Genomic DNA, 18500 nt, shown 5'->3' with positions numbered 1-18500 from the left:
AGAGGATGGGGCCTGATTCAAGCCCATAGTGCTGGGGGCTGGCCTTTGCCAATGCTGGTAAGTACTGCAAAAACAGCTAGCAGTGGGCATGAGCTGCAACCCTGTGTGCAGATTTTCTTCCTGGACACCTTGTCATTTAGCCACATTCCCTTGTGCACAGGGTAATCTCCACCTACAGACTGGAGTGTGTAAGGAGCTGAGGTGCCATGGCTGACACTGGTTGCTGTTGACACACATAGCTCTGGGATGCAGCTGTCCTGGTCACTCTTTGCCCATGGGCCCTCTCCCACAGTCCACCAGCTGAGCTGAGCTCATGGTTACTTTCCCTCTGGCTGAAGAGGTTCTCTGGAGGGCAGCCCCAAAGGCAGGGGATGGTGTCTGTTCTGTCTCTCGGGCATCTTTCAGCCCTGTGTTACTGCACTGTCAGTGTCACTGCTCTCTTTTAAGGGGATAAAACACAGGCCTCAACAAATGCCTCCATATCAAATTTTGTGAATAAGTCAAAATCCACGTATGCTGCTGGCTCAGTCCAGTTATTCTGATGGAGAGTCTGGGAGCAGTACTGTACCACACAGTGCTCTGTACATTCCCATTGCTGCCTACACACTATTCTCCGTACTCTTGCATATTTTCAGGAATGTAAGAAGTTGTACTACCTCTAGGGGATGTTTCCATGCTGCTAGGAACACAGGACTTCTGCTTTGAGAATGCACAGTCCCTCAGAGAAGGGACACAGTGGAGAGAGCATAACTACAAGGACAGCTTAGAGGCTCTGTGCTAGGGGTGCTGATATATGCTGAGCATGAGTGTAATAAAAATAATTAAGTGGTTGAGCTTTCTTTAGGGAATTGAGAAATATGATTTAAATCTCCTTAGATGCAAGAGGAAATTGAACTCTGTCCCTCTGCCTCTCCTACTCCCCCAAAACAAAGGTGATTTGGCTGATGTACACTGAGAGCAGGAGGACAAGGAAGTAGAAATGTGTCATCAATAACAATTGCATATAGAAAGCCAGCAGAAACACCCTGTTGCTCTGGGACTCAAGTAGGTTTGCTAAGAACACGCCTGTCAGACCCTGAGGAGCAACTGGTGGCAGAATTCCTCATTGCTAGGTCCTTGCTGGGCTTTGGGGTAAACTCGTTTCTGACCTGAATGATGCTATAAGCACTTTCAGAGTCTGCATGCTTATGTTACTAAACTGTCTGAAGAACTCCTAGATAAGACTGAAACATGTCTCTGGAATTCAGGTAGCTTTTCTGAAGAGTTTAGCATTAAGAACAACAAGCAGTTTTGCACTTTTGCTAAGGTGTTTATGTATCTAACTGAGCGGTCTCATAGCACTAATCTTCCTACTCCACTGTCAAGAGTGTCCCTTCTTATAATGTCCGGTCTTTGTCTGCGAAAAAGTTAATTTTCTTCCTAGGAGCTGGAACAGTGCTGTGTTTTGGATTTATTATAGTAACACACTGATGTTTCAGTTGTTGTTAAGTAGTGATTACTCTGGGTCAAGGACTTTTCTGTTTCCCCTGCTCTGCCAATGTGAGGAGATGCACAAGAAGCTGGGAGGGAGGGAACATGTCTGCTACAGCTGGCCCAACCCAGCCAAATTAATATTTCATAAAATAGAATGTCACATTCAGTATATGAAGTGGGGAGAGTTGGCTGGGAGGGGATGATCACTGCTCAGGGATGGGCTGAGCATCAGCTGGTGAGCAATTATATGATGCATCCCCTGTTTTACTTGAGTTCTATTCACCTCTTTCTCTCTCTCTCTCTCACATTTTCATTACAATAACAATAAAAATAAAGTGAAATAATAGTAATTATTATTATTATTATGAACATTATTATTAATATGCTTTATTTCAATTTTTAAACTGTTCTTAGCTCAAAAGTTTTACCTTCTTCCTATTCTCCCCCCACCATCCTACTAACAGGGGGAAAGTGAGCAAAGAGCTGCATAGAACTTAGTTGCCGGTTGGGGTGAACTTACAGCACATGCAGGAGTAAGTATCACTGTAAACATGTGAGTCACAGATTTTTTGGAAAACCTGCCTAAAGACAGCACATTATCTCTGAACCTGGCCTTGTAGTTCTCTACAGTTAAACATAAAAAGCTGATGCAATGCAATTAGCCTTCATAACACAGTAAAAAAGTAGAAATTCTCCTCTGAGAACTTAATTTCAGGGATCACTTTCATTCCCTCTCATAGCCATTAATTTATTTAACAATAAAAATATGTAATGCTCAAAGTGTAGTGTAAATGGAACCATGACTAAACTGTAAAAAAAAAACCCAAACCAACACTAAATCAAAGCTATAGTATTCCTTTGGAATGAACATGTCCATTTCTTTGTATAAATGGAGGCTCTCTTCCATAGAAGCAGAATTGCTCTGTCTGAAATATCTTCTTGGTTAAAGCTTAATTTATCATTAACAACATGAGTCAGAGCTGCCACAAGTCTATAAGGAAACAATAGGGGAAAACACATGGTCTTTACCCTGAATTCTCTGGCCTCTCTAAAGCCAGACAATTTTGAGTGTTTAAAGACAAAAAATGGGCTTGGGCATGTATTGTTGCATCTACATCAGTAAATAAGCCAAGAGGAGGGCACAGGCTTGGGGGCTGTCTCATAATTGTTTGCACCCTTCCTGGCACAGCTTCAGCTCTCACAACCTGGCACTCTTGAGTGGCACCAGCCTAGGGCTGATGAAAGGGAACGTTCCCAGAAGGGAGCCAGAAATGTGTTCTTCCTGCTCATGTGAGTGAGATGATGCTGCTTGACTTTGGGGTCAGAGACTGCTACCCTGTTAATTTACTAGAAAAGGGGTAGCCTAAACTTTCATCCCGGCTGTTAGCTTAGCTTGGATTTGTGCCTGAGCCCAGCCTATTCTCTTGTTCATACAGGCTGAAGTGGTGGCTTGTGGTCTGGCTCTGGTCTGTAGGGAACCAAGTGGAGAAAAGTCAGCGCAGAGAGTGTGACTGCTTTGTCCTTCACTGCCCACATGGATGGTACAAGTACAGCTGGTGTACCTCAGCTGGCTGGAGAACAAGGGGTGAAATAGTGCTCTCTGCTCACCACTGCCTGAGCACAGATTCCTCTCCCAGCCATCCCTGACTCCTCACCTCCCAGCTCATAGAATCCTCTTCACATTTTGTAGCACCACTGTGTTCCTGGGTGACTGCAAAGACTCGAGGAGGATACGTTCTCTTCAACTGCAAACTAGTCTGACCATATTCCAGTGGCAAACCAAATATCCTCTGTGATTTTGATATTGTAAACAGTCTGGCTGTTTTATATTTTCTGACTGTGACAGGTTTTCATTTGTGCATGTAATGGCTTCTCTGGAAGATTCCTGAAAAATACAGCAGAACAGGTGAAGTGATACAGAATAGACACAAAGTAATCTGTGTAATGACTGGTTCCTCTATAGACAGCTAGGTGTATCTTCATAAAATAATTTTATCTGAATTTTCTCCTGTCCCCCCATGACTACCTTGCACATTTTGGTATAGACTGTTCTATCCTTCTACTCAGATGTTATTTCCCTGTCAACAGGCAAAATATTTGAAAGCAGCTTGTGTTTTTCCTTGGATTTAATGTTTACTGGAGATGACTGTACAAACAAACACAAGACCCTCAGATCTTCAGTTAACTTGGCAATGACACAAGTAGGTGCTTTAGAAAAGGGTGTAAAAGGTATGGGCACATATCTCTGCAGCTTCCAGCAGATGATTATTAAAGGCTATCCTATGAGCTTTACCTTGAACATCATATTAAATTGCTAGCAATGAATTTATGGTGCATAAATCAGTCTTTTTTTTCACCTTTTACTTAAGCCCGTTTTTAAGATATTGTGCATTAATTTTATCCCTTTTTTGGGCAATCATTGGATATCTTAAACCTGAAATATGTGTTCTTCTAGGCAAGCTTGTATGTTTTGTCTGTTTCCTCAGTAGGTGCACTTTTATGGAAAATTGTTCCATACTAGCTGCGGTTTATTTTATGAGTTCAGGGTATATTTTTAAAGAAAAAGCCTTTTGTGGGAAGAATTTGTGTTTTACCTACAGCAGATTTACTACTGACATTAGAAACACATCACCAGCACAACCTGCAACCCTGACATTTTCATTAATCCCCTGCAGTTAATTCTACTTGTGGGGAATTAATTGTACCATCAAATTATTTAATCAGGGCCTTACCATCTCAATATGACCCCTCGCTTCTAGTTTGAATTCAGATGGGGGAAAGCGTATTTAAAAACTGTGATGAAATCCCCCAAATGAGTAATACTTGAACTCATTGCAGAAGAAGGAGACAGAAGGTCTGCAGTCATATTTAAAAGAATGTATCAAATTACCTTAATGATACCTGATCAGCAGACCTAATCAGTATATCTGAAGCAATTAAGTTACATCTATAAGATATGAAGCAATGCTAAATTTGTGTGAGTAGAAACACTGGGTGTGCTAATATTTCTTATATCCAGGAACAATAGCAGCGAATGAGAAACTGTGCATGAGCCTCATGTGCTCTAAGGGAAATTGACTGGGTTCTGTCTGCCTGGAACAGAAACCTTTTCATAACAATATCTAGGATACGCAGTAAACAGGAAGTGAACCACTTAAAGGAGCGGATCCACTCCCTGTTGTGGTCAACAAGAGGTTTCTTCAGTGTTGAGCTTTCCCTTCCCTTTCTTTGGAGTTTTTAAGTATTTGCTGTGATTGCAAAAGATTTCTCAGCTGGTGGTTAGAAAGACAATAGTTCATTCTCCATGGCTGAATCCCCAAATAATTGAATTCCAAAAGATAATGTCCTTTATTTCAATTTAATATTTCCAAAGCTTCATGTTTTCCTAAATCATCTAAGGTATTAGGCTAACTTACGATCTCTCAAGAGAAACTGGTAATTGACTGAATCATTTTACATAAAGTCCATTACTAGCAAGTAGATATATCACTAATACTCTTTTTTTGTATGCTCTTTGTTTATGTAGACATACTTTAGAATGTCCTCACTGAATTTTATTTCTAGACATTTCAAAGTCCCATGTAATTCTAGGGGGAGATGCAAAGCTGGGAGAAATTTTTTAAGGAGATGTACTTTTGGTCAGCTCTTAAGAGGCAGCTGAAAGTAACACTTTTGTTGTTGGTTTTTCTAAATGCTAAAATATTTTACAATATATCACATATATTATTATGGCCTTACAATTTTGCAATATGAAGTGCTGACCTTTCATCTGACTGTAGAAGAATTCATATATATCATGGGAAACTCTGCAAATGAGGATGAATTATATGGAGGTCACAAGGAGGATTAGGCTGATTAAACAAGTTTGTGGTGCCATTTTAGATGTTGTAGGGCCATGGTAGGTGCAGGCAGGACACAGAATTTACAGAATACTTGTGACTTCCTGGACTGGCAGTGGAAACCAGGCAGGACAACCCAGGGCAATTCACATCACACCAGGTCCTGTGTTCAGACAATTGAATTTCATGCTTGATTCTGCACGTCTTTGTCTCCTTCCAGAATTCTCCCTGCCCTAAATCAGATGTCAGAAGAGTGTGATGGCTGCTTCTCCAGACATACCTATCCTTTTCTACTAACAGCACTGACTACTTCTTTCCAGGGAAGGATGAAGGTTGATACTGGAAACTTACTTGTAGATGGCTAAATTTAATGGAAATTAAAGGAAGAGGCACATCCACAGTACGTATCTATTGATGAAGAAAAATTAGAACTCCTTCAGAACCTTCAATTATCCATATTCTGCAATTCCAGTTTGAAAATTGGCAGATATCCTGGCAAGTAAAAGCTATTTTTACATTTGATATTTTAAGTTAATTTAGTGTTCAGTTTAACTGATATGTTCCGGAGCAAAATGAATATTTCTTATGAGATAGAAGCAGAAATTTGCTTCTACTCCCCTTCAGTTCTGGCTTGAAAAATCCAGTCAGGCCTGGTTAGGGAACTGTTACACTCTATTTTCTTCAATTCTGGATGTAAGCAAGCAATACAATTAGTCTGTGGACAGCAGATTCTGGTCAGGTACCAAGAAGTTTAGGTTGGTACCTTGGGAACTCAGGAATACTGATTATTCTTTTAGATTTGCATCGGGAGTACAGTATATTAATTGGTTGGACCACAAAAAAATAAGCTAATTCCTCTTTTCTCTGGCTGACAAAAATAATACTGACTGGCAGATATTATAAAAACAGGTTTTGAACATCATAGCCTGATTTAGTTTGAAACAAGAAACTAATTTAATGTAAATGGCAAATCAATTTGCTTGTTAATTCTATCCAAATTACACTCTCTTCTGACTAACACAGCACACTGCATGACTGAACCAGTTCTTCTACCTGTCTTTAAGTCAGATGAGAAATTAGTTATATTAGAAGTTATACAATAGAAGGTTAGAATCACCATATAATCTTTTATTTTGTCTAGTTTTTATTTTCTCAGCTACAAAGCCTATCTTCCTGGTTAAAGGAGACAAATTGGATATTCAGAGACCATTTGCAGAAAAAAGAAAGAAAGATAAAAAGAGATAGTAATTTCAGCTTTTTTTTTTTTCTCTGGCTGAGACTAAAAATTTAGATATTTGATGTAAGTCAGGCCATCTAAATCTACTTTATAGAGACAGACAATTCTGAGGCAGTGGGCATGATTAACTCTGGTGTTGTGTCTCCTTCTCTTTACTAACCAGGGAATGTATCTTTATATCCAGATTTATGGCTACAGATTGCCTTGGGAAGTGTGGTTTTTGCATCTTTGTAGGCCTTATACTACAGACCTTGGGATGAGTGAGGCATTAATTCAGCTGTCATTTCAACTTTTAGGGTGTCTGTCCTTAGACATGTTTCGTCTCATTTTGACTGCAACAGCTTGAGAACCAGCACTGCAGCAAAGTCATGGACTACCCAGACACTCTGGACATGAATGTCTATCTAAAAGTAAACTAGCAGTGGTAGCCTAGAACCTTTATGACTTCTTAGAAGTGGTAAATTCCTGATTGCCAGTAGGTGTAAGGGTTAATTAGAGTGGGCATTTATTAGCCTGAACATGAATGCTTTTAAATTGCACAAGCTGCAATGTTCCATCCACAGGTTGTTTCTGTGCATAGAATATTGCTTAAAAAGCAGTGGTGACTCAGTGATACTGCCTTTCATAGAAAGGATTTTCATACTGTGGAATGTGAGGAAGTGACACTGAGAAGGTTGAGATCACAAGCTGATCCCAGCAGTCCAGGGTTTTCCTTTTGATGATACCACGACAATGATAACTGCAAGGTTGGAGGCCACCAGACCACTGCAACTGAATAGCCCATATCCCAGAATTTATAGTTATATATATAGCCAAACATTTTTTTGGACACCTGTGAGGAGAGGACACATCCTCCCAATGGTTCCTTACAGTACTGTGAAATAGCCCACCCCAGCTCCACAAGTGATCTGATACAGGTGTTGTCCAGACTTCACTTCTACAGCTGGAGATTTAGAAGCAAACATTCAAGATCAGGTAGGATGGGGCTCTGATCAACCAGATCTAGTTGAAAATGTCCCTGCTCATTGCAGGAAGGTTGGACTACATGACATTTCCAGGTCCCTTCCAATCCAAACTGCTCCGTGGTTCAATGATTATTAAACATAACCATTTGGCACATGACATGAGATGTTTTTGTTACATCTCAAAGCTATAAACTCTGTCTGCATGTTCGGTTTCAGTCTCAATTCTTTTCACCTTAAATTACTCCAGTGGGCAAAATTATAAATAGCTTCTGACTTTATTTAGTTCAATGTTTATACAGTTGTGTTAAATACACACAGAAGCACACACACACACACATACACACACACACAGAGTATAAGCAAGACAAACTATTATTCTTCAATACATTTTCAAGATCTGCTTGAAATACACACAGAAACGTTGAAGTTCAGCAAGCATGGGGGAAGAGTAGCAGCCTCGTGTGTGAGACAGACATGATCCTAATTAACTTCCACTGTCCATTTTTTGACAGATGCAGGAGCAAGACAATAACCATTTTATACAGATGTTACAAACAACAGCATCCTTTTCTTGATGAATGTGTTATTTCACAATTTATGATTTCTCCATAACAGTCTTTGCCACATTGTTTTGTTTAATCTCCGTTCTATAAAACACAGAACACCTTGTTGTGTACTAACTCCCACTCAGTGTTGAACTCCTTGGAAGTTACGACCATTCTGATATCCCTGCCAAAAGTAAAGCAGCTTCAAGCCTCTCAGGAACATTTTGAGACCCTTTCTCCAAAATATGGTAGACAACAAGAATTTATTCTTTGTTTAGTACTGGGCATGTTTCTGCAGCAATGGAAAGCTGCACATTGGGAACTTAAATTCTACAATTTCAGTTGTGTCTGTAAAAAACCTGCCACATTAACTCACCATACCTTGGAAGGTCCACTTGAATATAACAGAAAGGTGCATTGTTTACATTTGCTGATAGTCAGTTCACTCTTGAATTTTTTGGTCAGCTAACCTCTCACTCATTTATTTATCTGAAGTTTTCTGTGTATTTTCTTTACCTAGCAGCTACAGGACTAATGTTACTGAGTGTTTCCTTAAAAAATTACAGCTGCAAGGAGTTTACTGCACTGTTTCTCCTAGAATTGTACTCATTTTCTCCACATAATTAGGAGAGATTTCCACATGTACTCTTGAATTTTCAGAAACAAACAATGTATAATGTATGTGTACATCCAATTATATCTATTTGTGATTGATATAAATAAAATCTTAAAATTGTCAACTATACCAATGTCTACATGTCATAGACATCTGGCAGGTTCAAATTTAGCTCATAAAATAACAAAAATATGTAACTCTCTCCAAGCACTGCTGTTTTATGTTAAGGTTGGTGGAAGCAGTCTTGGATGAATCAGGGATATTTTTTGTTCCATTTTTCAAATGCCTTCCTTTCTTTCAGTGCAGAAGCTGATCATTTCTTACACTTCCAGAACCTCTGCTTTCTCCTTTGTATGCAGCTGTCACTGCTGTCACTAAAATTGCTCAAGGCTTAAGCCCTCACCTTTGTCTCTCTCTGTTCCTGTTTCCAGGACCTAAAAGACCCAGGCCAAAGACGTAGGACTGTTACATTCTATTACTTTAGGGAAAAAAAGTGGAGTCATAAGGTGCCTTGCCCTTGCTAAAATTGTAGCTTTAAAATAAATTAATGCTTCAAGCAATTAATACAGTGCTTTAGTCTGCCCAGACTCACCTAAATGAAATTTTTATTTCATTATTGGCTTGGTCCAATTTCGTGCTTGATTCATATTCAGCCTTAACAGATCTTCCAAATCAACTTCTGCTCCTGCTCAGACACTTTCACAAGATTTCTCTTTGTTTTGTGTGGGGCCGAGACTAGCAGAGGGATTTGCAGGACCATGGGCTGGAGATGGTATTGCAGATACCTGCTTCTTTTTATCAACAGTCCACCTTTATTCTGCTTTTTGTTAATTAATCCATGATAAAACATTACATAATTTTAGGGAATTGGCCTCAAAACCAGATTCTACAATTGTGGCAAAAACCATGTTAAAAATCAAAGTAGATCTTTCTTAAGTTAATTATTTTAAAGTCTCACTGTACAGTATCAGCAGAACTTCTTCTTCTGTTAAATATTTCCATGAAAAACCAGCATGTGAAAAAAATAGTTTAAAATAAACCATATATTCTTTATCTTCACAGCTGGTGGGAGCAGATGTAATTGTCTATTTTATCTCATCTGATATATATCCTCCGTTTATGTTAGCACTTGGTTTTGAATCCTCTTCTTGTGCTGTTTTCTCAACATCTGTCTTTGTTTTGACACGGTGTCTTCTGTAAAGACGGTAGCCTGAGGATCAATATATGGTTAGTATTAAATAAAAGAATTATAAAAATTGTCTGAAAAACATGTTTGTAGTAACATATATCCATGCAACATTTTTTTTTCTTATAATGCTAAAACATTTCAACACCTCCAGACAGTTCCTTTAAAGCTATGCTTTGATGAAATCCATTTGATTATTTTTATATTTTCTTGTTTTCTCCACACACATGAAAAATTAAACTGGTAATAATAATGATAGTTATAATGCTATAATAGTAAATGACTATACTTTACCTCCTAAAATGAGTAGGGCAAACAACAGCTGGAAAATGCTGTAGACGAGTGGGAAAGTAAACATCAGTTCAAGTTGTTCAGGAGTGAATGAGAGCTGTACTATAGTGGAACATAGCTGAGTGTTTTGCATGCCTGTTTCCAAAGACACTGTACGACATCTAAAGGAAATAACACAAAGATATTTGTCAAATAGCATCCAGTGGGTCCTTATGCTTTTTACTAATCTGGATAAGCAAAAAATGTAATGGATAACTAAGAAAATTGTTTCCTTCAGCTGATGTAGTCAACAAAACACTCCACCTATGGTTGGTACCACCAATTACTGGCAGTTTAGCAGCTGCAAAAGACTATGAACCACCTTCAAGGCACACATGGGGCACTCGCTGTCTCCGTCTCTTGCAATGATGTTCTAAATTGTAGACTGCTGCATCTACATGAGAAATTTTGCTGCACTTCCAAACCACTTACAAGTTAGGCCTGTTTCTTTTGTTTGAAGTGCAAGACATTGACACACAAAGGGAAAACATATGAAGGATTGGAGGAAGTGCCATAGTCAGAATCTGTAAATAAATGTGCATGAGAAAACTTTTGTCTGCACATAGTATTGCAAAAGACAGGCTTAGTGAATGAATGACCCTGCAACATAACTAATTTTTAGTGAGTATTCTCAGCATCGATTAATCATTAAGTATGACCTTTTTACACAGTAGAATAAAGGCTATGGATTACCTGTGCCAAGACAGACCAGCTATACGAGCCAGAAGGAATCCTAAAGAATAGCCAGCTGCTGGAAATATGGTGCCAATGATCCATAACTTTGGTGAGATAATCCAGGAGCCTTTGTAGAGTATTCCCCCAACCACAGCGATGAGCACAATGAGCACTGCTCCCACAATGGAACCAACCTGTGAAGCAGAAGAAGAGGGACTGAGTCAGAATCACAGAATATTACACAAATGAGATCTCAAGGAAGTTTAATGGCAACAAACACTGTGTCAAACATGTCTGAGTCACTGAAATGTCTTGTTAAACACAAACCCTAATGTTTACAGCAATACAATTCACAGCAGGCAGAGAGATTAGATAGCTGCCATTTTACCAAACAGGAGATGTACCATGTGCTTCAAGGTGTGACTACAGTTCTAGATCAAGACACAGCTCTAATAGGAATCTATAGCAGATATCTGTAAAACTAGTCTTTTGAAGCCTTGACTATAACTGTACTTAGGGATGGAGATTAAAAATAATTTCACAGGTGGGATATGAGTGAGGAACGGTGCTCACTCCATCATCTCACAACAATAGAAGAATTTCCCCAGAGTTGTTGACAACTGACAGTCTAGTAGTTAGAATACTGCATTTTCCTCCCCCACTTGGAGAATGACACTCTGAGGCTAAGTACAGTGTGTGCTAATTAGACACCAGATTGCTAGTCTGCCAGTGATAGGAAATTATTTGCCAAGTGCTGGGGTAAATCTTTAATGGGGCTAAAAATTCATGCTTGAAAACTGGTTATGTGCTTGTATAGCCCTTCAGCATATACCTAAGCACTGCAATTGATCTTATTTCCTGTGACTGAATGTACTGAGATATTTACTGCTGCTTGCTTAAAAAAGTTATAACTCACTCTCTTTTCAATACTCAAGTGGAATGTCTGTCATTATAGCCTATGTTGCAAGGAATCTCAGAGACAGACTTCTTAGTCTAGGCTTAGGAGAAACTATTCCTCAGCTAAAACATGTATTGCCATTGAAGTGGCTTCATCAGTCTTTGGATGAAGCACTTTTAAGAGCACTGAGTGAACAAGTGCTTTTGTTTGGCTGAGCTATTAACCACATGCACCTAGGAAGAAGAAACATGGTCTGACCATGACAAGCTCTTCTTTCACCTGGCACACTGTGTTTGTTCTCTTGTCTGAATTTCTCACTACATAGGCCTTAATCTGACAGCTATGGCTCAATCTTCACTTGATGCATCATTGTCCTACACAAACTCTCAGTGCACTGTTCTGTGGGCTGCTCACCCACTCAGTAAGAAGAAATGACATGGGGCTTTGTTGAGAGATCAAGCAGAGTTTCTTTTCATCTGAGTACAGGTCCATGCTTTTCCCTCAACTCACTGAACAGAAATGGTAAGCTGTGAATGCATTTAAAAATGAAACATGATAAGCTAGCAGTTTAATGAAAATTAATTGACTTTAAAAGACCTTACTTGTGCTCTATGCTGAGCCAATAGCAAAGAAATGATAACAAAATATATGTAAAAACAAGTGACCAGACTAGTTTTCTTTAAGAAAATTTAGATAATATATTTGTTAACTAAGAATGGTTAACAAAGGCCAAGAATTCTCAGCACATCTGAAAATTCTCTTTAAACTTAAACTAAATGCTCCAAATTATTAATTTGCTGTCAACCTAGATGTGGCTGAATTATTATTATTATTTTGATGACAACAGTTTTTGCCCAAATCCCCATATTTTTGATGTATCTGAAACTATATTGCAAAGATAGCTGTATTTCGTGATTTTTTATTTTTAGGTTTTTGTAAGTGTTGGAATATTTTCTGTTTATTATTTTTTAATAAAAATTGACTTCACACTCAAAAAAATTTGCCCACAAAAAATCAGGAAACTCTCTTAAAAGGAGAAAGGCACTTTGATCCAGAGTGATTTAATTTTTTATTTTTTTGCAGAGTAAAACTGCTTTCCATTGACCTGAATGATTTTCCTTCCAGTTTCCGTTTACATTATATACTGAACTCAATTACTAACATAGTTGCAGCCGAAGACAAAAGTAGGTTCTTTAGATAATGATGGTTTCTAATAATGCATGCAACCCATGCATGTTTGTGCAGGGGGAATGCAATACATTTCCCCAGCACCTCATTTGTTTTCTGCTGAAAACTTTCCAGGTCTTATGAAGTCAGACACTAATACTATGAATAGTAATGTACTGCTTTAGTGGTCCCACTGATTCCATAATTTGTCCATAACTGCTTATGCTTCAGCCTTATACATCGTACCTTAAGTATGATTTTAGCTTTACTAGGCCATTTGTGGTTGACAAATATTCCAAATGAAACAGGAATCACAAGAGCTACCAGAGACAGTCCTGTAAAAAGAGAAGAGAGAAGTTAAGATCCTGTGTGGTGCAGGAGCTCACACAGGACAGACACCATGCCGAGTGGCTGTGGGTCTGGAGCAGCCCTTCAGGGGATGTTTCTGGTGTGCACACCCTGGAGCATGCACACTCTACCCACACCTGCCCATTTGCTTTTCTATAGACTCTTATCTTTGGCAGCCTGTTGAAGTAATTGCCATTCTGCTGAGCTACATGCTCATTCACCTGCGTCAGAAAGGCAGACAGAAATCTGAGTGTGCTAATCATCGCTATCCTGTGATGTGAGTAGCTATATTAAATGTTCATTTTGTCTGCAGGTGTTTCGCTACTGTACCGTATCAGCAACTGGTTAAGAGCTTCTTTTGTTTTGGCCTTCCCCTTCCAGTATTTATTTTGAAAGCACAAGCAATGTATGTGATTTTTTTTTCCCCAAGGACAATGGGAAGTGAAGCCGAAGAATGCGAAAGTGATTCTGCTGGCTTTTAAGATTAGCACAACATGGAACTGCACTTGATAAGCACTAGGGCCACAACTCTGCAAAGCACTGGAGCATGTATTTCTAAACACTTTAACTATTTTCTCTTTGTAGCTGGATGAGATTTTTGACAGGAAGTCAAATGAAGCCAGTCCTGGCAGCGTAGATTGCAGCTTTTCAAAAAGACTCAGCAGTTTAATCGCTTGCTTAATTATCCACATGTGCTTAAGTATTTTGCCAGATTATGGCATCAGCATTTAGCACTTTGCAGGATTGTGTCTTTAAACTGTTACAAACACTTTCATCCAGGAGAAGCAGCTACTCCTATATGAATTAATCTATATTCTTATCCCACTACCACATAGATCTCAAAACCATTTAAAAAGAAAAAAGCATGCAATCTTGTCATAATTATCTGTATAATATTTATAATGGCTTCAAGTCCTTCCTTGGCAGAGCTGTGGTTGATGTGATTTTCGGTACCTAATGCTCATGGAGGTTATTAAAAAGTAGACAGAGGAATATTTTTAAAAACCTGAGGTAATTTCTTTGTGACTGCAGGATGATGGTATAGAGGTGGTTGTCACTGAAGGGCTGATAGACAGAAGGGAAAGCGCTGTTTCACTGGACTCACCAATACTGTCATAGGGGAGTACAATTGCATCAGAATCAGTCCACATCTTGGTGTAAATAAAGAGACAAAGTGGCATCATTCCCATTGCAAGCAGCGTGGAGCAAGTTGTCATGCTGATGCTGCAAAGGAATTGGTTACAGTGACAGTTCATCTCATGCTAGCCCATAGTCTTTCTCATTTTCTTATTATCATTTCACACCTTGTAAAAGGTTGTGCAAGAAATGTTGCTGGCTACAGACAATTTATCCTGTTTATCAGGTTAGAGAAAAGCTAAATGAAATGAATGGCTTCTGCTGAAAAGAACATGAAAAGAAATATCAAGAAATAAGAAATATCATGGTGTTCTGCAGCCACAGAACCATAACTTTTGGAACAAAGGAGGCAGTCAGACAGGTGGGCAGCTGGAAGGTCTGTTGGCAAGTCTGCCTCCATGCTGCCTGTCTGTGGTTTCAGAGAGGATGGATGACAAACAGGGGCAGAGATGGACATCAAATGGAGCTTACCATTATACCAGCAGTTCTAGAGTGTTAAAATTTCACTCTGAACTTGACAGCATAGAAATCCATTTCATTATTCAGGATATGTGATATAATAAAATTCCCTTTTCTGACTTGTTTTGCTCTAGGCCAAAAAATAGGTGTTAAGAATTGCTCAGTGAGGCTTAGCATAAGCATTGTTGCTGCATCTTGCAAAGATGTTTCTGTTTTCTGTTGTACAAAAAGATGCATTCTGCTATAGGAATGAAGAAATAGGAAAAGGCAAGGCATCTAAAATAAGGAGGAAACTCTCAGAACTGGAATACAATGGATAAAATTATGCACAGAAATCTCATTTTTCTGGTATAAAAATACTGAGAGAGGGCTCTAGTTATGAGATTTTTGAAGCATTCTTCTGAGCCTCACTTCTGATTTCTCTTTTTTGTTTCTTGTCCTCAGAAAAGGGACTACTGATCCTGGTCCAGACTGAGCAGATCCAGAGAAATCTAGAAAAATTAATGCAGAAACCACAGGAATATCTGCATTAATTTTGGTTCCTGTCACTCTGTACTTTAGAATCATTGAAGAGGATTTTGCAGGAGCCTCTGGCAAAAGAGTTCCTGGAGAAGTCTCCTACAGAGAAAAAGAGTCATGGGCTACAAAGAAGGTTTGATGAAATCCCAAATGGATAAAATCCCTTATGTTTTCTACCTCTGTATTTCCTGTATCTTTATACTGTCCCTGAATGTACCTTCTTCTCCAAAGTCTGGCCAGCCTCTAAACTCAGTCCCTGTTTCCACAGAAGCTGTTTTAGTGAAACATCAAGAGATGTCTCCATGGGGAAGCATTAGATGGTATCAGCTAGGTTTGGTTTACTAAGAAATATATGAAATCATACTTCACCTGACTGCGATTATAATGGTAATTATAAAACTAATTCCTTCTCTAACTTGTGGTCTATTTGCACAGAGAGGTTTTGAAGCAGAACTATAGACAATGACCATGGATTGTAATGTATTATCCTAAAGTATTACAGTTAAAACCAAAACATTGTCTGGTATGATTGGCAGGTTTCTATAATACTGTGGTGGTTCCAGAAACCATCCACACAACTTCTAATCTAATTCTTCTGTTGAGAAGATGCTTGCCTTTACAATCTACTGAATCTCCTGTATCATGTGGTCCTTGTATCTTTGTCTCAAAGGTACTGACCAAAAGCTTTGACTTAAGGTAGAGGTCTTTACCTGAAAAACAACCTTTTAAAGGCATTTTAAATTAACTTCACCCTCTGTCAGCATCATGGGATAGAAATCCTATCCATGTTTATGACATTATAAATTTGGATTTTTATCTCTGATTTCAGTGGAGTAACTCTGAACATATATAGCTGACCACGCACAGTTTAACTTAGTTTATTCTTCCAGGAAGAGATTAGAACAGAATTTCTGCCTTGTACTCAATATCTTTCCATCTTTGTTTCTTAGACCTGTATTAATTGAAATTAAGGACCTTACAGTTCTTATTATCATAGATCTTTCCTCTACAATGAGGAAGTCAATGATTAGCAGAGCTGACCTCATTCATAATTTGTAAGCTGTTTTACATTAACACCTGTATGTGACAGAAAAGTTCACTGCTTTCAAAGGATGGAAAAAATGTATTAAAGCTACAAATGTTAACATTCTTAGACTATTTACCCTAGTTCCACATCTTTCTTGCTACTACTGTTTTTTTCCATTTCTAGTTAGGACTGGCATATGATAAATTGGCTGAATGCTCCAATTAATTTTACTCTGTAGGAAAGAGAGAAATTATCCTGTTTATTTTAGACCAAAGTAATCAGGACATAAAAATAAAAAGATGGCTTATTTTTAAAGGCTCTTAATGAACCCCCCATGGAATTTGCATCAAGAGTAGGGTTCACTTCTCCTGTGTGTTTGATGTCCTAGGCCATGTCAGGTGCCTTACACATCTGAGTTCACAGTATTTTGTCACTGAGACCATCACAGTGCCACAAAGGAGGGTTTCCATTCCTCCCAATGTGCAGGGCTGCCTTAAGCAGTGTTTTATAAACCACTATTATTATTTACAGTATTTATTTACAGTAGTGTAAAATATTCCCTCAGTTTGAAGACTTTGCAATAAGGTTCCAGGAGCCGAAAGAATTATCCCAAGTGATATTCATTAGAACTATTTTCCAAAGAGAAAATAAATACCCGTCTTTTTATTGTATGGAACAAAAGAGGAGGGAAAATATTTTTTTTCCACAGGAGCTCTTTTTCGAGAAACATTACTTCAAGGAAAGTTGTATAGCCACTGTTTTGTACAGAGGATTCTCGTCCTAAATTCCCATGTGTTTTTTAATTTTTTTACTATTCAAGATCTTGGAAAAAAAGAAGTAATTTTAACTTGGCAAAGTTTTCATAATGTATGTTATCTTAATTATTTTCATAGATGATATTTGCTCCAGGATCTGAAGTTTTACAACAAAGATATTTTCTAATATACACAATTCTGTTGTAATATTTTCCTCATGAATTCCCAATGAACCAAGGACATTTGTTATTCTACTTATATTTACTGCAATTTCAGTAGCTAACCATCTCTACCAAGGAGAAACCACCATGCCTGTGCCAGGAAGCTAAGAAAAACATCAGGCAGATCAGACAGTCCTTTTCAATGTAAAATTTACAATGTAAAGAGCCACATGAAGTACTTAGAGTGGCTACTCTTACCTTAGGTCCATGTCTCCATCCACCCAGTAGGCGATGACATTTGAGGCTGTGCCCCCTGGGCAGCATCCCATGATCATCACCACAACAGCTTGAATAGGAAGGATGTTAAAGGCCAAAGAGAGCAAGAAGGCTGTGAGAGGCATAATTCCAAACTGGCAAAGGAAACCCACAAATATACCCCATGGTCTTTTTATGTGGCAAAAGAAATTCTTAAGTTCCACATTGCAGCCCATGGAGAACATCACCAAAGCCAGCATGACTGTTAGAACAGTACTTAAAATTACGCTCAATGTTCGATTAAAATTATCTTCTGGTAATACGCAAGATGTACCATCACAAATAGTAGCATTTGCTGGACAAACCGTGGAGTTTTCTGCCAAAGAACCAGCATTCAATTGCTGGGAAAGAAAGTTTGTCTGCATTTTGAAATACTGCTCACTACTGAACTGCTCACTACATCCGTGGTAAACTTTCAAACCTGTGTAAACGATTGTTTGTCAGTGACTTCTTTTAAATGATCCAGGAAGCAATAAAGTGCAATAAATGCTGGAAAACTCTTACTGTTCTTGAAGGGTTTGGCTCAGTGCTGATTCATATAGTTATAAAAGTTGTACTTGCTTGGTACAGTGACAATTAATCATTTATTCATATGATAATGAGGAATCCCATATCAAGAGAATAGCTGTGTTAATATTTAAGGGTGTAAAGGAGGCTTGTAGTGCTGCCAAGCCCATGAAATGAGAATCACAGGAGGAAGAGAAAGTTTAAACTTCATTCTTTGAATTTCTTGCGTGCCTTCGGGAGACCTGCTCATGCATGCAGCGTTGCATACTGACCCTGGCAGTACAGGGGTCTGTGTGGTGAGTAACTGAAACACAAGAAACCACAAGCAGAAGTCCTGAGAT

General features: G+C 38.6%; 1 protein-coding gene across 1 annotated transcript; it reads right to left on the bottom strand.

The window, feature by feature from the left end:
- Positions 1–7770: 7770 nt before the first annotated feature.
- SLC10A2 (solute carrier family 10 member 2) lies at positions 7771–18063 on the bottom strand. The gene is made up of 6 exons (XM_005516483.2): positions 17596–18063; positions 14385–14503; positions 13178–13266; positions 10885–11060; positions 10156–10313; positions 7771–9885 (listed from the first exon to the last, which is right to left on the bottom strand). Exons 1-6 carry the CDS (start codon positions 18015–18017, stop codon positions 9761–9763), a joined length of 1089 nt encoding a protein of 362 aa, XP_005516540.1. The 5' UTR covers positions 18018–18063; the 3' UTR covers positions 7771–9760.
- Between the last annotated feature and the right edge of the window lie 437 nt (positions 18064–18500).

The sequence above is a fragment of the Pseudopodoces humilis genome, chromosome 2 (genome assembly GCF_049639895.1).
Source record: "Pseudopodoces humilis isolate 2021_Gansu_Grassland_sample_001 chromosome 2, ASM4963989v1, whole genome shotgun sequence".
In the NCBI taxonomy this organism is placed as follows: Eukaryota; Metazoa; Chordata; class Aves; order Passeriformes; family Paridae; genus Pseudopodoces; species Pseudopodoces humilis.
Note: the sequence above shows the minus strand (reverse complement) of the source record. Positions and strands in the feature narration are given on the sequence as shown.

Coding starts and splice junctions, on each gene's coding strand:
- SLC10A2 (XM_005516483.2), bottom strand. CDS start 18,017: ATGCAGACAAACTTTCTTTCCCAGCAATTGAATGCTGGTTCTTTGGCA. Junction 14,504..17,595: donor GATGGAGACATGGACCTAAG/GTAAGAGTAGCC, acceptor ATTCCTTTGCAG/CATCAGCATGACAACTTGCT. Junction 10,314..10,884: donor GCTGGTCTGTCTTGGCACAG/GTAATCCATAGC, acceptor TATTTCCTTTAG/ATGTCGTACAGTGTCTTTGG.